At 33.8% G+C, this 22,914-nt stretch overlaps 1 protein-coding gene across 1 annotated transcript; it reads right to left on the bottom strand.

Moving 5' to 3' along the window:
- Positions 1-13,700: 13,700 nt before the first annotated feature.
- On the bottom strand, positions 13,701-15,734 carry LOC112004889 (cytochrome P450 705A22). Its single transcript, XM_024037126.2, has 2 exons — positions 14,826-15,734; positions 13,701-14,351 (listed from the first exon to the last, which is right to left on the bottom strand). Exons 1-2 carry the CDS (start codon positions 15,729-15,731, stop codon positions 13,701-13,703), a joined length of 1,557 nt encoding a protein of 518 aa, XP_023892894.2. The 5' UTR covers positions 15,732-15,734.
- Positions 15,735-22,914: the final 7,180 nt, after the last annotated feature.

Genomic DNA, 22,914 nt, shown 5'->3' on the forward strand with positions numbered 1-22,914 from the left:
TCCTAGTCAAATACTAGTATGTGCGACAGGCTTTTGCAGCTCTATATCTCTTTTCATTTGGAGATTTACATTTAGAGAGCTCTTTTAAAGCATAAAAATAAAGAGTGGGAAGATATATAGGCATGAGTCTATGCATGTCTCAAGATCAACAAAACCATTCACTAATCATTCATGACAAGGTTGAAGATCTATTTACAACAATCACATAGAATTCAGAATTTCTTCCACAATGATATGAGTGCATGAGAGACAAGCTAAGCTCGTTAAATGCACAAAGCCATTAGTACAAAGGTACAAGGCAAAACATGCTTTGAGACAAAAATCAACAAAGTCGATCAAACTTTTTGGATTTTCTACTTTTTATGTGTTTTTGGATTTTTGACACAAAAGCAGTAAAAGATTGATAAAAAAAAATATAACAAACAAAATGTAAAAACATTTGAAACAAAGACAATCACACATAAAAAAATTCAGACAAACATAAGACACACAAAACAACTTAGAACACAATAAAATATCATGGAAGATTGAGTTTAAGGAATGATACCGACACCAATTGTTTTACGCAAGGATTCAAACCTCGGGCCATTAAGAGGTTTGGTGAATATGTCTGCCTTTTGATTGTCAGTATTGATGAATTCTAGACACACTGTCTTGTCTTCTACCAAGTCCCGAATGAAATGATAACGGATCTCGATATGCTTTGATTTGGAGTGCTGAACCGGATTCTTTGACAGGTTTATGGCACTCGTATTATCACAGAACACACACATGGTGTCTTGAGAAATGCCATAGTCATGCAGTAGCTTTCGCATCCATAGCAGTTGTGCACAACAACTTCCTGCTGCAATGTATTCAGCTTCAGCCGTTGACAGTGATACTGAATTTTGCTTTTTGCTCATCCATGAAACTAAGTTGTTTCCAAGATAGAAACACCCACTAGAAGTACTTTTTCTATCATCTATGCACCCTGCCCAGTCAGCATCAGAATATCCTGCCAAACACTCATTCGAATCCTTTGTATACCAAATCCCATAGTCAGATGTGCCATTTACATAGCGAATGATTCGCTTAACTGCTGTTAAATGGGATTCTTTAGGAGCGGCTTGAAATCTTGCACAGACTCCGACACTGAATGCAATATCCGGCCTGCTAGCTGTGAGATAGAGGAGACTACCAATCATACTCCGATAAAGAGTTGGATCAATGTCAACGCCGGCTGCATCTTTGCTTAACTTTGCTGAGGAACTCATGGGAGTAGATGTATGTTTCTTGGAGTCCAGACCAAATCTTTTGACAAGATTTTTGGCATACTTTTCTTGAGAAATAAATATTCCATCTCTCCGCTGTTTCACTTGAAGTCCAAGGAAGTAGTTCAACTCTCCCACCATACTCATTTCAAATTCCCTTTTCATTTCTTCAGAGAACTCATGAGCTAGTTTATCAATTGTGGAACCAAATACGATATCATCCACGTACACTTGAGCAACAAGAAGAGATTTTTCATCTCTTTTAACAAACAATGTGCGATCTGCTTGACCTCTCTTGAACCCACGATCCACTAGGTAAGTAGTGAGACGATCATACCATGCTCTTGGTGCCTGCTTCAACCCATACAAAGCTTTCTTCAATCTTAATACATGACCCGGGAAGTGAGGATCTTCAAATCCCTTTGGTTGTTCAACGAAAACTTCTTCATTGAGAAAGCCGTTTAAGAAGGCGCTCTTTACATCCATTTGGTACAACTTAAAATCCATGATGCATGCTATGGAAAGAAGAATCCGAATGGATTCTAGTCTTGCTACCGGAGCAAAAGACTCATCAAAATCTATGCCTTCCACCTGAGTATACCCTTGAGCCACCAATCTAGACTTATTTCTGATGACTTCACCATCTTCATCTGTTTTGTTCTTAAAAATCCACTTGGTGCCGATCACATGTGTATCTTCAGGCCTTGGAACCAATTCCCACACATCATTCCTAACAAATTGGTGTAGTTCCTGGTGCATAGACTCTACCCAATTTTCATCCTTCAGAGCTTCTTCTACCTTTTTGGGTTCAAATTGAGCAAGATAACAGTTGTATGTTACATGGTTAGCAGTATACTTCAGCCCTTTTCTCAAACGAAGTCCTTCGTTCACATCCCCAATGATATTACTTGATGGGTGATTAAGTGTCACTCTTGATGAAGGTTTCTTGGAAGTTGAGAGTTCCTCGTCTCGAGAAATTGGGGTTTGAATTTCTGGAGGAGTGAGTGGACTTGAGACTTCTTGTGTTGATCTAGTCTCTCTTCTTGATACAGGAGGTGTGGTCTCCTTTTCGGGTGTTACTTTCTCAGCATCATCACTTAGAGGCATATCATTATCATCCTCATTTTCCTTGAGTTTGAGCCCCTTTCCATCATCATCAATTTCCTTTTCAGATATGGTGTCGTCTATGACCACATTGATTGATTCCATCACCGTCTTAGTGCGTTTGTTGTACACTCTATAAGCTCGGCTATTTGTGGAGTATCCGAGGAGTATCCCTTCATCACTCTTAGCATCAAATTTTCCTGGATTTTCCCTGTCATTTAGAATATAGCATGCGCTCCCAAATACTCTGAAATACTTCACCTTGGGTTTCTTTTCTCTCCATATTTCATATGACGTCTTCTTTGTCCCTGCTCGGAAATAAACTCTGTTACAAATATGACAAGCTGTGTTCACAGCTTCAGCCCAGAACCTTTGAGGTATGTTTTTGTTGAGTAACATGACTCTAGCCATCTCTTGGATCACCCGGTTCTTTCTTTCAACCACCCCATTTTGTTGAGGAGTCTTTGGAGCTGAAAATTCCTTCTTGATACCATGCTCTTCACAAAATGATTCAAATTTCGTATTCTCAAATTCCTTCCCATGATCACTTCTGATTTTGACTATGGGAACTCCTTTTTCATTTTGCAATCTCTTGCATAATTTCTTCAATTTATCACATGCTTCAGATTTTTCTCTGAGGAATTCCACCCAAGAGTACCTTGAGAAATCATCAACTATCACCATAATGTATCTCTTTCCTCCCAGGCTTTCAGTCCTTGTAGGCCCCATGAGATCTACGTGAAGAAGTTCCAAACACCGTGAGGTAGCAATCACATTCACCTTTGGATGATTTGCTTTTGTTTGTTTCCCCATTTGACATGCTCCACATATAGTCTTCTCCACCTTTCCAAACTTTGGAAGTCCCTCAACGGCCTCAAGTTTAGAAACTTTACATACTTGTTTGAAGTTTGCATGTCCAAACCTGTGATGCCACAGTTTCAGCATATCAACACGAGCACTTCTACACGAAATAGGTGCCGAAGGTACAACTCCATAGCAATTATCAGTAGTCCTATTTCCTTCCAAGACTTGAATCCCTTTCTCATCAATGATTATGCACCCCTTCTTTGAGAATTGAACTAGAAAATCTTCATCACATATTTGAGTAATACTGAGGAGATTTGCCTTCAATCCATTGATGTATAGTACTTCTTTCAGCAAAGGTAGTCCCGGTATTTCAACCGTTCCTTTCCCGAGGACTTGAGCATGACTCCCATCACCAAAAGTCACATAATCACATGCCTTCTCTTTAAGAGTCATAAACAATGATTTATCTCCTGTCATATGACGAGAACATCCACTATCAAGGTACCATAAGCATGAGTTGAATACCTTCAATGAGGTGTGCACAAACATACACGCATGAGACAAGCATTCTTGACCATCAAACAAAAATTCATTGTTATTCTCCATGCTCATTCCAGATTGGATTTGCTTTTTCAGATTATCAACCTTTTCACACAGTGATCTATTTCTTCTTTTGTATTTCTCAATCAAAGAGGTAGACTCACATAGACTATTGTGAAGAATGTGGTTCTTGCTTTCAAAATATTTCAGCATGTGAATGAACATCCTAGCATGTTTCCTGGATTTAATTAACTCTAAGAGTTCCTTTTTAGAGTATCCCTCAAATATACTCATAGAATCATTTTCACAAACACCCATACCGCAATTCAGCATAACCCTTTTTACAGCAGCATCCATAGCCAAGGGGTCTAGGATCGCACTCAGGTAATTAAACCACAAAGAATGCACCCACTCTGATACCAATTGAAAGTTCAAAATGGGTATGAAACACCCTTGAATGTTTAGACCCCCAGAAACAAAAATACCAATTCAAGCTTTCTATCAAACAATTAATGTGCGGAATATGATAACAAGCTTAATGGAATTGATAAAGCAATCTATGCCAAATATAAGCACATCCACAACAGTAAATATAAGGCAAAGATAAAGGAAAGAGAGATGCAAACACACGGACAACACACGATGTGTTATCAAAGAGGAAACCGAAGTCCTCAACGTAAAACCTCTCCGCCGCCCTCCAAGCGGTCAAATAATCCACTAAAGAATGTAGTTGGGATACATGAACAGCAGAAGACCCTCCAAGCCTAATATACCCAAATACCTAAGCCCTCTAAGCTTCTTGCTCCAACGAGGTTACGCCAAACCTATTTCTTCTTTAGCTTCTCGGATTCTGCTACTTGACCATAACATCAACCAATGTATATTGGTTCCTTTCCAAACTACTTCCCAAAGCACCAAATGGACCTTCTCACAGACGTGGGTGTGGTGAGATAAGGGTTTGGTAAATGACCTCTCAAGGGTATGGCAATGGAGAGGAAGAGAGTAGAAGAATTTGTAGAGTCTCTTTAGATGAAGATTGGGGATGAATCAATCTTGTTTTTTTCTAGGGTTTTCTCTCACAAAATTCTCTCTGAAAGCTCTCCCAATATGATGGGTATAAGGGTGTATATATAGCAGGGTGAGAAGGGAATGCAAAACGTCAGTTTTTGCCAAACAGGGCAAGTTGGCGACTTGATCTCGCGGCTTGGCCAAGTCGCGAAATCAAGTCGCGACGTAACGGCCTGGCTAGACTGGAACTTTTATCCTGTAGCGTGACAGCTGGTGCGACCCTTCAGCTTCCCAGTATGCCTCTCACGTGCCTGCCTTTCACGGCTTGTCAGTCGCGAACCACCCGCGAGTCCTAGCCACGAGACTCTATTTTTCTTGCACACTCTTAAGCTTTTCTTCACATCTTCTCACACACTACCCTTACAATTTTCCCACCTAAATACAGGGTTTCTAAGTACTAAATTAGAAGCAAATTGGTCACGGAATAAAGCCAATTAAATGGTTGATTAAATTCAACCTTACAGAATTAACCCCTTGTGATGAATTAATTGATTAATTAGCCAAGTTTATTAATTAATCAAACTAGTCACTAACCCGTGTGATGCACGGGAAAGCCACTGAAAATGAGATCAACTCTAAAATTAGAATCATTTTGCAAGTTAGACTACAAAATTATGTAAAAGAATTAATTTCATGTTACAGTGTAGTTTTTTTATTGGTAGCAGAATCACTTGCATGATTGAATTTGGTCTCAATGGATTAAGTGCAAATCCTTCATCTAGACATTCAAGTATTAGGATAACTGATGTGTTTTTGATAGGTAAAAATTAAGATAAAAAACAATTACACATATACACAAAAAAAAAAAAAAACAAAAACGAAACAAAAAATTGTTTACCAAAGAACCCCAAATATGTAAAATTTGCCAAAAAGATACATCGCATATTAATGCATAAACACGTCTACATAAATTTTAAATAATCCAAGTGCAACAACATTAGAAGCAACCTTTAGGCTTCTTCACCATTTCAAGTGGCTCCTAAACAATGTCATATTTATTTCTCAATTCTATTCAACACGTATGCATCTCATAGAATCCATAAGCAAGTTTTTGTTTTTTGTTTTTTAATTTTCCTTCACCCTTCTCAATTTGACTAAAGAGAAACCAAAGTGAATAAAAAAAAATTATAATTTAAAGCTGAAAAGTTAAAGTTTACTTCTTTATGGTGTTTCACACAGAATAGATACAAAACCATGTCTTTTTTATAAGAGTTCAAGTTAATTTCAAAATACAAACAAGTCCAGTTCAATATGATGTAGCAAGAACCTTTGAGAATGAAACTACAACATACTTCAAATAATGATGAAATTGCCCATTTCCGTAATCTGACTTTCTTCCCTACAAATAAGAGGACTCTTAATGTTGAAAGAACTTCCTCTTCTTTTAGTGGGTAAAACAGTAAGATCAAAAGTATTATGTGTAACAAATATTATCATATTAAAATGAAAATAAATTGGTTAAGCAGAGATATTCAGCTGAACACAGATCTACCTACATCTTTTTCATCATCAAGAATCAATACAGCATTTTCTTGGCCAACCTTTTGATGTTATTGGGTGCCATGCTTACATGAAATCACTTTAGCACTTAAGTACTCTCCTAGAGGATCAAGTAGCTTAGCCATTTGCAATGCATAGTGCTGATAGGTGATCACTCATTGTATAAATGTACATCTCAAACATTTCACTTTCTTCTTTTAAAAATGTGTGAATAAAGGGCCTTAGTTTCGTTAAAAGAAGAGGAAGTTCATTAAATTTAAAAAAAAAAAAAATTATGTTCATTAATTCTAGACTCTTTCCATGTCTTTGAAAGTTTTACCTACCTTTAGTTAGAAATCTGAACATTCTATTGACAAATTGAAAGCACTCAAATAAAACTCTCATCAACAGATTCACAGCCTAACAATAATCATTCATGTTGACCTCTAAAAGTTCTACAACATGACAAGTTACAATGGTATATAGCCAAGCTTATTAGAGATGATCATAAAAACAAAGATGGAATGTCACCATGATACCTGAAAACAAAGATATACAAAATGCTAAGCACACTGCCAAAGTACAATAAAATATAAAGGTAACAGAAATTCCTTGAAAATATGTTTTTTATTTTAAATATTCTTCTTCTATAGCATATGATCTATATCAAGAACCAAGTATGGAATGTCACATTTAACGCTCAATAAAGGGACAAGAAAAAAACTTTACCTGCAGCAGTTCCAGCCATCTGATAGTGGCGGTAGACTGGTGGTGACAGCCTTCTAAACTCTCTCCGCACCCTTACGAAGTCTCAAGAAAAAGCACAATACGGTAGCGTGACAGTGTGAATATCAAAGGGGAGGAAAAAAAATTGAGACACCCAAATTACACAAAAAAAACTCTCACTTAAAAGGAGAAGCAGATTAAGAAAGAAAATCCCAAATATTACAACTGAAAGGGGAAAACGCAAGAAATTATTTTACCAGTAGTGGTTTTTCTAGCTGACCGATGGTGGCAAGCTAGTGAAGGCAGGACTCTGTTCTTTATCTTTGTCGGCTAAAGAAGGTGGAGTCGTTGAGTTGTGGGAGAGGAGGACCGACGGTGGTCTGGGTTTTGGTTCCAGAATATTATATCGGGGAAGAGTATTTGGTTTGAGAAAGGGGAGTATATATATTTAATAAAAAGAAATAAATCAAATTTAAAAATTTAAAAAAAAAAAAAAAAATGCTGACGTGGAAAACTGTGAGAGCTTTAAAAGCTTCGGTTATATATATATATAAATTAACATGCAAACACATGGTAGCACAAAAAAATCACCAATTAAACTAAGTATGCAACAGAAAATAAATTGACACGATGATTTGTTTACAAATGGAGAAAACCTACATAGCAAAAACCCCACCGGGTGATTTTAAGGTCACCACTCCCGAAATTTCACTATTATCATAACAAACGGTTACAAGTAAAGGAATCTCAGTACCTTATACCAACCTACAGTTGAACCCTTACCCCAATACCCAATTGGACTTGTTTTGTAGTGACAATTTCTCCTTTTGATGCACGGCTCCTAGTACGTGACTAACCAATTGCGCGGATTCTAGTATGCGACTTCAATCACCAACTAGAGAAGGTTGTTGGCTGCAAAATTTTTCAGTTCAACCACGATGAAGATCAAGAAGATGCTTGGTTACAAAACCCTATGGTGCACAAACACAGTAACTTCTTCACAAGAATGATGAACTAGGGCAAAACTCTGTCTTTGGTCACAATTCGCTTGAACAAACTTTGCTCAACACTTGTGCAACTTGTGTCCTCTTTGACGGCCCTTAAAATAATCCTTTTATATGTCTAGGGTTGTGTGAAAAGAAAACTCAAACACATAATCACGGATTAGAGTTAAAACAGATCTGAAATTCTGTTTTTCATAAACCTCGACAGATGCCTATCTGTCGAGCTACTGTCAAGCATGAGGCTGAAATAGCTCTTAAAGCTCGATAGATGGCTACCTGTCGAGCTTTAATGACAGGCACTTCTTCAGCTTAAATCTTGGATAGACTTGTATGTTTTCAACACTTAATCTTGAAACACAGTTTCTTGAAGTTTAAAATGTGTTTTGTCAAAGGATTAGCCAATTACATAAAATAGTGACATATGTTCCTAACAAGTGAATTACATATGTCCTATCAATCTCCCCCTTTGGCAATCCGTGACAAAACCACAAAAAACAAATGAGCATATGAGAGAAGTCATAAATCACTCAACTCATACTTACTTGTTGAATACAATAAAATCTATCCTAACACAAACTCTTAAAAAACTTTGCAAGAAGAGAGTTTATGGCAAGTAAACTTTGACAACCTGTATTTCTAAAATACTTTAAACAAAACTCATCAAGGCATCTTAGTGTGAAACAGAAATAATAGATTGCATACAAGTAATAAGAAGCATGTGCATAAAGAGAGAAAAGAAACAACATATGTAAGGGTGGGTGAAAGAAACATACATCAACATGTAAAGAAAATAAGTACAATCAATAATGGTCACAAGATCCAATGTACAAGAATAAATGTATCTAAAGTATAGAACAGAAAAAGATACATGTAATCCTCACTATATCCCTTAAGATATCAACACTCCCCCTAACAAAAATGTCATATACTAACTCTTCCCTTAAAAATGACTACTCTTATATCCAAAACTACTCCCCCTTTTTGTCACGAGTGATAAAGGGTAAGAGTGTCAAGTAGACATCTTATCGATAGAGCTAGCATCTCCATCATCATCATTAGAAGCATCATCATCATCACCATCGTCATCATCATCATCCCCAGCCTCAAAATCAAAAGCCACTGGAGGAGCTGGAGGAGAAGCCTCAGAAGAGAAGCCACCCATAATTGCCTATCGCCGTACAATATGGCCGACACAAACGTTCACCTGATACAACTTTGTAGAGAGTGTATTAAGGCGAGCATCCATATGTTGAAGCTGCGCCATGATGTCTCTAAGTGACACATCGCTCGTAGAAGAGGAGGGAGCGGATGTGGATGGAGCAGAACGAGATGGAGCCGAATGGGAGGGAGGAGCTGCTGAATCTGATTGTCGTGACTTAAACTACGCCTCATTACATTTAACGGTAACGGCGTCTATGGCAAACATGACAGAGAAGTGATCAAAAGAGGGAAAGGAACAGAAAAATGGCATAAAATTCGCACGATAGCGAAAGGGAAAATGAGCTTATCACGGGTAGCTGTATCCCTAAATATATCTATAATAAAAAGAATAAAATGTGAAGGAAAATCTATAGTGAGATGCTCTAACAAAGAAAGCAAAAATCGAGCATGAGGCTTTGTGATGGAGTTATAGTGAAAGAGTGGGCGTAATACAAAAATCATCACCATGTTCATGAATCTAAGACCTTTAGTAAAAGGCTTACATGGTGTAAACTGACGATCACCCCCGACAAAAGGGCGCTCACAGAAAGCAAACATCATCTCGTCTTTGGACACAGTCCTCAGATGCTCACAACTGGGGTAGTCAGGATGCTCTACACTCGGGACACAGAGCACATCTGCAACAAGCTGCGGTGTGACAGCAATGCACGTACCTCGAACACGAGTATGAAAGAGAGGTGCTGAAGAATCAATTCCATGCATGTTGGAGTAAAATTCTTGGATTAGCATGGAAGGACATGTGACCGGAACTTCACACAGTGACTCCTAACCCTAACTGTGAATGACATCGGGTAAGTCAGTGTCGGCAAAGTCCGCCAAAATGACTTGGTGTTCCGAATGAACACCTCGTCGAGAAAAGTTCTCCGAGAATTCCTTTCGAGCATCCTCATCATGGAACTGAATATATGAAAGAGTAGGATTAGACGAAGACGATGCCCTGGAATGAAAAGGGTTCCGAGATGGAGCTGACTTATGTTTAGGTGTCATAGACACGACTAACGTAAATAGAAAAGAAAGGGAAAGAGAGAGAGACAATCAGAAAAGTCCCAAGCAGTTCAAATATATCAAAATATATTGAAAAGAGAGTATGTATGCATGGGAAATGCATGAACAAGTGACATTCATGCAAAAGAAATTCATCATAGACTCAACCCAATCCAATCCTACCAGTCATACAAATAATTTGCACACATCTAAATGCATGATATTATTGTTATAATGCTAATGTGATGCAATGCATGAGAGAGTGATTTGGGAGGTGAGGAGACAAAGTTATCGAGAGAGAGATCGAGAGAAATGAAGTCCAGATCGCATAGATAGAGGTGTTGAGATCCGGACTTCAACATCTCAACCAAATATGGTCCTCTCCTATATCTCCGCATTGGTGCTTCCAGGTGCCTTTTTGTTTCAACATCTTCCATGGCCACCGAAATATTTAAAACCAATGACCTCGCTTATGCATATCAGCCGCATTTCACTTTCGTTGATACATTACCATACGGAAACTATGGATTTTCATGGCACCCTATGGTGATTATTGGCGATTCATCAGAAAACCCTTGCATGACCGAACTTCTCTCAATCCAAAGGATTGAACAGTCACATGGTGTACGACAAGAAGAAATTGCATTGTTTCTACGTAAAGTCTTTCAATGTGCTAAGAAAAAACAGGTTGTTGATGTGCGTGCTGAGCTAATGAAGCTTACAAACAATATTACGTGCAGGGTGATAATGAGCATGAGATGTTCAGATGAAAGTAATGAAGCTGTGAGGATTAGAGTTAGTAAAGGAGGCCTTTGAGATTCTTGCAAAGGTATGGATCAGGATATGTTGGGGCCACTAAGGATTTTGGCCTTTTGGGTGTATGGAAGGCTGGCAATAAATAAGACCTTGAAGTTTGATGAAATTTTTGAAAGGGTGTTGAAGCAACATGATGAGAATCCTAAAATACAAAATAAGGATTTGATGGATATATTATTGAAGATTTATCAAGATGACAAGGCTGAGTTCAAGATTACCCGAACCCATCTCAAAGCTTTCTTGCTAGTAAGTCACATTTTTGTTTGTTTTCTTATTTTCTAATCTCATTCTGTCTTCCCCTTAATTAATCTATAAAACTTTTTTGTTAGATTATAGAATGACCCCAGTTAATTAATTGAATTACCAAGTTGATTAATTATTCAGATTTAATGTAAATAACATGAATACACAAACAAATCACAAATCTAATTTAGAGTACATCAGAAATTAAATTTGACATGGTGATTTGTTAATTAGTGGAGAAAACTTTCACAATGCAAAAACCACACCAGGAGAATTTTAGGTTACCACTCTCAAAAATCCACTAATTAAGAGCAATCAGTTACAAGTATATATAAGGAATCTTACCACTATCCAGACTATCCCAAAATACCAATCTACAATTGAACATTTGCACTTATTTCTAATTAGAGTTGATCTTAAAGAGACTTGTAGAGACTTCTTCAATTGCACAAATTTTCAATCTGATACTAACTCCTTTGCACGAATCTCCAATCCATGTCTAACTCTGAGCAACTTGAAGTTAGTTGTTGGATGCAAATTTCTACACTACACACTTGTAAAATTGAAGTCAACTTGGTTACAAAATCCTAAAGCGCATAAGAGCGCAGTAGCTTCACAAGAAGTATTTAGATTCTCTGTGTGAGTCTCTATGTTTAATGACAATAGTAAAATAAAGTTTTTATATCATCTAGTAAGTATGATAATGAAACCTTAGAAAAAGCCAAGTCATCTTGGGCCAAAAATTAGATTTGAGAATTTTGGATCTACAGTGCTCAATAGACTGAGAGGTATCAAGAGGTGTCATGCCTCATTAATCTTCGATAGATAGGTGTGTCAAATCAGGTGTCGAGATACCTTTTTTCAGCTTCTACCACATGTTTCTTTGTGTAATCTTCATGTCTTTTACTACCACTTGAAAAACTTCTTTAAAGTACTTTATCTCCTTCCGTCCTAATTTTTTTGTCCTGTTTAAAAAGTCAAACTTTTTAAGGGAACATCATTTATTATCTTGTCTACCTTTTAAAAATGTATAAATTTCCAAAACTACCCTTAAAAAAATTTATTAAAAAATTGAATTAGTAAATTAATAGGGGTATAATAGGAACATTAGTAAATAAATGACTATTTTTAGAAACAAGACAATATTTTGGAACATCTCAAAATGGAATAGAGGACAAAAAAAATGAGACGGGGGGAGTAATATTCTTGAATCCACTTAGATCTACCCAAATACAAGTAAAGTGTTTTTTGTCACAGAATATGCTAACTAGATAAAATATGACCCTAACATTTTTAAAGGTTTTAATGAGCACACAAAATGAAGTTTTTCTTGACTTTTCCCTCGTTGTTATTATTATTACATATCAAAAAGACATAAGGAAAAGACTAAATTAGTTGTTGACTTATCTTCTTCTAAAAAAAAAAACTTCTTATCTTCCATACTAACTCACATATCCTTACATTTATATTGTCAAATTTATTTATTTTAATTATTTAGTATTAAAATGCTACAGCAAGTGGAAAATGATTTTATATATATATATATATATGGATTGGGTTCAAGTTACACCTGGTGTAACTTTAAACAATATTACACCACTCAATATTTTTTAATTGGATGCAAATATTGACAAATCCGCCGTTAGATTACATTATTTTCGTATATTCTTCGTACTTGCAAAATTTCAAGGTGATAAAAAATTAATAGCCATGTCATCAATTAATTGTTAAAATTCAAATTTTTGTAGTTTAAAATAATGCATAAATGATGAGTTTATAAATCGAATGATAAATAGCATCCAATTGATATGAAAATTGGCATGCAAGTTAAGAACGTATAGAACATGTAATTCAACGGTTGGATTTTCAAAATATTAATTCAATAACAAGTTATTGAAGTGGTATAACATTACTTAGAGTTACACTAGGTGTAACTTGAACTCATCTATATATATATATATTAATGAATTTGCACTTTGTGCTGGTCTTGAATTTATAGATCGGCCTTCATGGCAACCCTACATAAGTCGCCTATAAATTTCTCTCTCTCTCTCTCTCTCTCTCTCTCTCTCTCTCTATATATATATATATATATATATATTTTGTATTGAAGTTACACCTGATATAACTCTAATCAATATTACATCACTCATTAACTTTTTTTTGAATTTATATTTTGAAAATCTTACGATTAAATTACATATTTTATATGTTCTTAACATGTATGCCACAGTTGAATTACATTTCTATACGCTCTTCACACACTTTATATTGTTAAAAACTTCCTTTTACAAATAAACTTTATCTAATAAAAGCAAGGCTTATTTTCCACCAGTAGTACAATATTGATCATAGAATTAAATAAAAAGCATATATTTTACTGCATGTGCTTGTACTTATTGTAAAGTAGCAGATAGTGTGGAATGAAGTACATGCATTATTTTAGAAGTAGACGAACTCACATCACACAATCAAATGGGTTGAATTTAACAACCGGAAGGCATTTAAGTGGATGAGCCTTGTGAATAAAAGCGCCTTTAGAAACTTCAGTATTAACCTTAGCCTTACCCTCTCCTCCATCTCCAACCACTTCCCAATTGAAACATTGAACCATGGTTGCAACTGCCATATGTGCCATACTCAACCCTAACTTTGAACCAGGGCAAGCTCTCCTCCCTGCCCCAAAAGGAAGAAAAGTAAACATTTCATCATGTTTATATTTCATACTTTCTTGTTTTTCAGAGGAAACCAAAAATCTCTCTGGTTGGAACTCATTTGGATTGGTCCATAAATTTGGATCTCTCATTATGCCATACAGATTGATTAGCACCACGGTTTCTTGGGGTATTTCAAAGCCTCCAATTTTGCAACTTTGACGACATTTTCTTGTTGTCACAGGCAATGGTGGATATAATCGTAGTGCTTCTTTTACAACTGCTTGCAAGTAGGGGAGATTCTCAACATCTAATTCGTCGACTAGTCTAGTACGACCAACGACTGAATTTATCTCCTCTCTAACCTTGTTGAACACAGAAGGATGGTTGATGAGCTCAGTTATTGTCCACAGAATGACCTCCGATGTGGTACCAGTACTTCCAACAAAAAGATCCTAGTAAAAGTGTAACATTTGAGTAGATGAGAGAACATAGTGAGAGTTGAACCCAATGTAGATAAATCACTAATTTGTATGCTTGAACTTGTTAAAAAATTTTCTTGCAATTAATTTAATTCAAATTGAACTCAAGGTTAACTTAAGCTTATATAAACCCTTTGTCATGTATTACTATGAAAAACTTGTCACAGTTTCTTTGAAGCATAGTCCTACTCGAAGTTCTCTAACATATTTTTCTTTTTAGATATGTAAGTGCAAGCATAAGGGTAGTCATGACATGGATGTTTGTGATAAAGGAAAGTACTTGTATGGTAAGCAGTGTGTGCGTGCTATCTCCAATGAGTCATGGTTTTGGAACTCTATATATTTTTCCCTCCTTTTTAGGCCAATTTAACGATTTCCAAGGTTAATGGATTGAATTAAAACTATGTAAAAGCACGGCCTAAAAAAAAAAAAAAAAAAAAACCTTACAGTTAAAAAAGCCTTGATATTGTTTCTGGTCATTTTGACCTCAGCCTTGCCATCTTGATACACCTTCAATAATACATCCATAAAATCTTGAGTGTCTTTCTTCCCAATCTGATCTTCATGCTCCTTCAACATCCTTTCCAAGAGCTCATCAATCCTTTGTTGTGTACTTATGACTTGCTTTCCAAACAACCAGAAAGCCAAAAAACCGAAGGGTCCCAACATATTTCCAAAAAATATCTTTGAACCAACCTTAAAGGTGTCTTTCATTGCCTCTCTAATCCTTTCAGCTTCATCGCCTTTCTCTGAACAACTTGTGCTTGCCGCCATCTTACACAGCATATTATTTGTTAGCTTCATAAGCTCAACACCCAAATCAACAACCTCTTTCCGCTTAGCACTCTCAAAAACGTTTTGCAAAAAACGTTCAAGTTCTTTCTCTCGAACCGCCCGAGACCTTTCAAGCTGTCCAGTTGAAAGAAGTTCCGTCATGCACAATTTCTTGATGAACCGCCAATAATCACCATATGGTGCACTGAAAAATCCAGAGTTTCCATACGGTATCTTCTCCGAGAAAGCAATCTCTTGGTGATCCGCGAAAGAAAGATCATGAGTTTTACATATTTCAGTGCCCACTGAGGCCGATGAAACCACAATGCATTGAGCGAAACCAAGGCGGAGATTGAAAATAGGGCCATATTGGGTGGAGAGCTTTTGCAAGGATTTGTGAAATGATGGCCCAATGAGGTGGAGATGACCAATAACTGGTAAAGTTGGTGGGCTTGGAGGGAGTTTAGGATGGGTTTTAAGCTTGAGAAGCTTGTTGAAAATAAATTGAAACAAAAGAGTTGTGAGGAACAAGAGGAGGAAGCAAACCAAGTAGTATTGGTTATCAGTCATGGTGACCATAGCTTGCAGTATTCTCTATCAACCTTAGAGTTATATATAATTCAACTAATCCTCCTCCTATATATACAGTCAGTTAAGGATATTACATAATAAAAAACGTCATTATTATAATAAATTTTAATTTAATTTTAGTTTGTCTATTTTATATTATGGACTTGTTTGGATACCGCTTATTTTGCTAAAAACTGAAAACTTAGGGTTTGTTTGGGAACAGCTTATTTTGTTAAAACTGAAAACTTTTTGCTAAAAATACAGTACATATTGGTAAAAGTTAGCTGAAATAGTACAATGGGACCCATGAATAGTGTCAAAAAGTGCAGTGGAGCCCATGAATAGTAGCAAAAATAAGCTGAATAATAAAATAATTTAGTTTTTTCATCCGCATCCAAACACACGCTTATCGTTGAAAATGCTATAGCAAAATAATTTTTAAAACGCAAAACACAGTAGCAAACTTATTACTGCATTTTTCACAAGTTGGCTAGTCCATGAACAGTGCCATAAGACCCCAAAAAAAAAAAAAAAAACACTGATGGCAAACGCATGCCAATTAAACATTTCAGGAAAAATTATATTTTACTCCTTAAAAACTAGATCATTTTTACTCTTACCCCATAAACTATGCAAATGCACACCCCCTTAACTGTTAGTAATAACTATAGGAGTTCAATCCCACTAGAACATGTAGAATGGGGACTCCGATCCACAAACCATACTACCTAGCCGTCATATATTATTGCAATGCCATGTACTACGTGCTATTGCTTGCAACTATCAACAAACTCAAATAAAACCCACTAGTGTCCTTTGTGGGGCTAAGAAGTTATAACTTATTGACATGGATAGAAATATCGGTGGACCCCAAATTTAAAAAAAAAAAAAAAATATATATATATATATATATATATTATTATATATATTTGTATTAATTTTAGCAATTTTGTTATATAAAATTACATTTTGTTTCCCTTAAACAATATCATTGATTCTTTTAAGAGTAATACTATGCCCACAAACTTTTTAATAATATTTTTATAAGTTATTTTGATAGCAAATTCTTATTGATTCACATAATGTGCCCACTACTCACACCATTTTTTTACTTACTAGTAACTATTTATTATATCAATAATTTATAATAAAAAAAACGCTTGTAGTTTTAGCATTTTCCTCATTTTAGTGACCATAAAAAAATTTATAAATTTAAAATCTAAAACAAAATATACAAGCCCAAAAAAATAGCTAAACAACAAAAATTACCAATAGTAAAACTAAAACAATTAAACTCATTTTACTAATTTTATCCAACATAAATTACCATGCACTTTAAAAAATTCTAAACAAAAATAATTTTTTTCTTTCCCACACACAAAAATAAAATAAAAAAAATGAAAAATCTTAGCAGCTAAGTAGTAGCAAAGTTAGAGGTTTAAACCGTTACACACAATTAACAGTAAAGCCGCCCCCCTTAACTCAAAGTTCTGGCTTCATTCCTGACACCATGATACCACTGCACCCAGTAGGACCCAGACCCAATGGGTAGGTTGCTACTATGGTCACGCTCAGGTAGGATTGTCACGTTGGTCGCCCTTTTAACCTTTTCCGTTCATTAAAAAAATCAACAAACTCAAATAATAGCCACCAACAACTCTCTCTCTCTCTCTCTCTCCATGATTCTTATATGAAAAATCCAGTTTACTGAAGTTTTAGGACATGGGTATTGGATTACTTTGTGTTTTGCTAAAGTTTTAGAACCTGGGTATTGAATTACTTTGTGTTTTGGCAGGGATTTGCCTCATACGTATATATTTCGTATATCATATTGATAATTACTCTAATTTTTTTTTCTTTTCATCTAAAATAAAATAGTGGCGAGTGCCAATAAATTCACAGCCCTAGCCCACTTCTCATTAAGCATTTGCATTAGGGGTGTAAACCACCCCCCCCCCCCCCCCCCCCCCCCATTCAACAAACACATTTTTCTTTCAATAGGAATATTTTCGGTCAATAGACACTTTTTAATTCAATAGGCACATTTTTTATCAATGGGCACTATTTCATTCAATAAGCACATTTTTGTTATGTAGGCACATTTTCGGTCAATAAACACATTTTCATTCAATAGACATATTTTTTGTCAATAGACACATTTTCATTCAATAGGTACTTTTTGGTCTATAGACATATTTTCGTTTAATAAGCACATTTTCGGTCAATAAGCACTTTAATATATATCTAATATGAAGGGTTATGATCTTTCAATATGCATCTTTTGCTATATGCAATTTGAATGGTTATTGACCTTTCAACAAGCACCTTTATATATATATATATATATATTACAAACTATCTTGTATATATCACAAACTAAACTAGAGACACAACATTTAGGCTCAACTCAACAACTTTGAGGGCATTAGGCAAAAATTTTAAATGAACCTTTTTATATATTTAAATATTAACTAAATAATATTTATTGAATTTTTTAAATTTTTATTGAAAATCTATTTTTCTTGCTTTTTGAGATGGAAAATTACTAATTCAGTTTTTGTATTTAAGCACTTAAAAAAAATTTTCAATTAATAATATGGCTAATCCACTTAATCTTTTTTGTGATATAGTAAATCTTAAATAAAATTTTATTAATTTTAATTTTGAAATAATTTTTTCTACAGCTGCAACTGTAACAAGTATTGTTAATAATATTCTATAAGCAATATATGCATTTGGAAATAATCTAGCCTTTTAAAATAATTAAGTACATTAATTGGAGTATTTTCATCTATTTACATAATTAAGTACAATAAATTAGTATCACTATAATATAATCGGATTGATATAAATTTGAAATAGTCATACAATGGGCCTTTTTAATCGTTTGTATTTTAAGATACAATGGGGCTTTTTAATGCATTTTATTGACCAATAAAAGGATTTAAAAAAAGGTTTTCGTAATTAAAATATATAGATAAATATTATATATATATATATATATTACAAGTGGGGGCCTTCTTTTATTTGGGGGCCTTAGGCAATTGCATCAATTACATCTATAGTTGAGCCGGCTCTAGTAACATTATGTCTCTTACTCCTTCCCACAAAAAACTATTAAATAAAACAACATTGTTTTTTTTTTCCCCCCATAAAACCATCTAGTAGCTATTCCTGTACATTGCATGGGTTAGTGACTAATTATAATACAAAAGCAAAACATTTTACTTTTTGTTGACCACTCATCATTGTGCCATATGGCTGCATAAATTAATGCCACGCATACATTTAAAAATGCCGAATAGTTGCACCTTTTTATTTTTCAATAGGATTATTTTCTGTCAATAGGCATTTTTCATTCAATAGGTACATTTTCGATCAATAGGCACATTTTCGATCAATAGACACTTTTTTTGGTCAATAAGAACATTTTTATTCAATAGACATTTTTTCGGCCAATAGACACCTCTTGGTACATCCAATATAAAGGGTTATGACCTTTNGGTCTATAGACATATTTTCGTTTAATAAGCACATTTTCGGTCAATAAGCACCTTTAATATATATCTAATATGAAGGGTTATGATCTTTCAATATGCATCTTTTGCTATATGCAATTTGAATGGTTATTGACCTTTCAACAAGCACCTTTATATATATATATATATATATATTACAAACTATCTTGTATATACCACAAACTAAACTAGAGACACAACATTTAGCCTCAACTCAACAACTTTGAGGGCATTAGGCAAAAATTTTAAATGAACCTTTTTATATATTTAAATATTAACTAAATAATATTTATTGAATTTTTTAAATTTTTATTGAAAATCTATTTTTCTTGCTTTTTGAGATGGAAAATTACTAATTCAGTTTTTGTATTTAAGCACTTAAAAAAAATTTTCAATTAATAATATGGCTAATCCACTTAATCTTTTTTGTGATATAGTAAATCTTAAATAAAATTTTATTAATTTTAATTTTGAAATAATTTTTTCTACAGCTGCAACTGTAACAAGTATTGTTAATAATATTCTATAAGCAATATATGCATTTGGAAATAATCTAGCCTTTTAAAATAATTAAGTACATTAATTGGAGTATTTTCATCTATTTACATAATTAAGTACAATAAATTAGTATCACTATAATATAATCGGATTGATATAAATTTGAAATAGTCATACAATGGGCCTTTTTAATCGTTTGTATTTTAAGATACAATGGGGCTTTTTAATGCATTTTATTGACCAATAAAAGGATTTAAAAAAAGGTTTTCGTAATTAAAATATATAGATAAATATTATATATATATATATATATTACAAGTGGGGGCCTTCTTTTATTTGGGGGCCTTAGGCAATTGCATCAATTACATCTATAGTTGAGCCGGCTCTAGTAACATTATGTCTCTTACTCCTTCCCACAAAAAACTATTAAATAAAACAACATTGTTTTTTTTTTCCCCCCATAAAACCATCTAGTAGCTATTCCTGTATATTGCATGGGTTAGTGACTAATTATAATACAAAAGCAAAACATTTTACTTTTTGTTGACCACTCATCATTGTGCCATATGGCTGCATAAATTAATGCCACGCATACATTTAAAAATGCCGAATAGTTGCACCTTTTTATTTTTCAATAGGATTATTTTCTGTCAATAGGCATTTTTCATTCAATAGGTACATTTTCGATCAATAGGCACATTTTCGATCAATAGACACTTTTTTTGGTCAATAAGAACATTTTTATTCAATAGACATTTTTTCGGCCAATAGACACCTCTTGGTACATCCAATATAAAGGGTTATGACCTTTCAATAGGCACCATTTCGTATATCCAATTTAAAGGGTTGTGACCTTTCAATAGACACCTTTTGGTATATATATTATAACCTATCTAAAATTCGAGACACAATATTTTGTCTCTTATTCTTTCCAACAAAAAACTAATAAATAAAACAACATTTCTTTCTTCTACCTAACTAATAAAAATTTCTGTTATTTCTTTCAATGTCAAATTTTTTTTTAAAAAAAAATTTATGCATTTTTGCTTACTACTCCAACTAAAAGAATAATGTTTTTTTCCCCCCTAAAACTCATCCAGTATCTATTCTCGTGTATCACAGGGGTTATGATTAGTCAAATAATAAAGTTCCTGTCATTTAATGAAATTTAATTTTGGAGGCTTTCTACCAAACTATTTAAGTATGCAATTACATTAAGCTTTTGAAAAGTACAGAATTAGTGTCTAGGTATCAAACTAACTTCCATAAATTCATTTGGTAGATACGTGCATCAGCCATTTCAAGCTATAGAGTGGGGATAAAGCAAATTATGTCTCCATATTTAGGTATATTAAATTATATGATTCATTAAATCATGTAAATCATGTAAATAAGTTATATTACTATTAAATAAGTTGTATGCCTAAATGTATGTGTCAATACTCAATTGAGTTGAAGCATAATAGGTAGGAGAAAATATTTTCCAAGCGGATTTAGTGGTAAACTCTATTCATTATTTATATGTTACTTGACGTTGAATAGACAACAATGACCATTTTGGAATAAAAGGGCGCCTGAAAACATAGTGTAAGGCAAAAAGGTACTAGTAAAAATCATTAAAGCTTCGGTGTCAGAATTGCATGAAATTTGGCTAGCGGGAAGAAAACGTCTTCTAATCAAAACTAAGGGGAAAAGTCTATCACCCAAAAAAAAAAAAAAATGAGGGGAATGGAGGAAGAATTTTTTTTTTTTTTTATATTTTTTTTAGAAACACAGGAGTTAGGAAGTTAAAAGTAGAGATTTTAATCTCAATGCAGATACCCAGTTTGGCTTTCCAACTTTTGGGGCCTTAGGCGAAAATTTTAAGTGGGCCTTTTTATATATTTAAAAATTAATTAAATAATATTTATTGAATTTTTTATTTTTTATTTAAAATCTATTTTTCTTGCTTTTTAAGATGGAAAATTACTAATTATGTTTTTGTATTTAAGTCCCTTGATTTTTTTTTTCAATTAATAATATGGATAATCCACTTAATCTTTCATGTGACATAGTAAACCTTAAATAAGATTTTCTTAATTTTAGCTTTGAAAAAATACTTTCTACAAATACAACTGTAACAAGTATTGTTATAAATATCTATAAATAATATATGCATTTGGAAAGAAGCTAGCCTTTTTAAATAATTGAGTACATTAATTGAAGCATTTTCATCTATTTACATAATTAAGTACAATAAATTAATATCACTATAATATAAAGGGGTTGATATGATATACATCAAATTATTAATTGGTACGATAACTTATAATAATTGATAATGTAATAGCCTAAAAGATAGGTGTACAGTGCAGAGATGTGTGCCTATGCTATGAGTAACATTGAGATTAAGTGTGGCCGTGGGTTAGCGTGTGTGGGCCTGCCAACCAGCTGTGAGCTGTGGTGTGCCATGTCTTTTGTGTAATGCCAGTGTGCCAGTGTGTTCTCTTGTTATTGCCGTCAACTACGTGTAGATTAAAAAATAAATTTGAAATAGCAATACAATAGCCTTTTTTTATTTTCTGTATTTTAAGATACAATTAGGCTTTTTAATGCATTCTAGTGACCAACAAAAAGATTAAAAAAAAGTCTTTCATAATTAAAATATATAGATAAATATTTTATAAATATAATTTTTTTTTTTTTTACACAAGNTAGCTAGTTATACTAGTTATAATATAAAATCAAAACATTTTATTTCGTTGACAACTCCTCATTGTGCTATGTGTCTACATAAATTAATGTCACGTATACATTTAAAAAAGCCGAACAATTGTGCCTTTTCATTTTTCAATAGGCATATTTCCGGTCAATAGGCACATTTTCAATCAATAGGTATATTTTCATTCAATAGACATATTTTCGATCAATAGACACATTTCGGTATATTCAATATGAAGGATTATGACCTTCCAATAGACACCTTTTGGTATATATATTACAATCTATCTTAAATTAGAGACGCAATATTTTGTCTCTTATTACTTCTTACAAAAAACTAATAAATAAAACAACATTTTTTCTTCTGCTAATTAATAAAAATTCGTGTTATTTATGAATAACAACTCATTACATCAATTTTACATCAAATTATTTATAGATTTAAAATTTAAAACAAATATACAAACCCTAAAAAA

This window comes from Quercus suber, unplaced genomic scaffold (genome assembly GCF_002906115.3).
Source record: "Quercus suber isolate HL8 unplaced genomic scaffold, Cork oak 2.0 scaffold_154, whole genome shotgun sequence".
In the NCBI taxonomy this organism is placed as follows: Eukaryota; Viridiplantae; Streptophyta; class Magnoliopsida; order Fagales; family Fagaceae; genus Quercus; species Quercus suber.

What these genes read in the sequence shown, in the direction of transcription:
- LOC112004889 (XM_024037126.2), bottom strand. Translation starts at nt 15,731, where the DNA reads ATGGTCACCATGACTGATAACCAATACTACTTGGTTTGCTTCCTCCTC. An exon ending in ATATCAAGGCTTTTTTAACT is followed by an intron (nt 14,352 to 14,825) that starts GTAAGGTTTTTT and finishes CACTTTTACTAG; the next exon opens with GATCTTTTTGTTGGAAGTAC.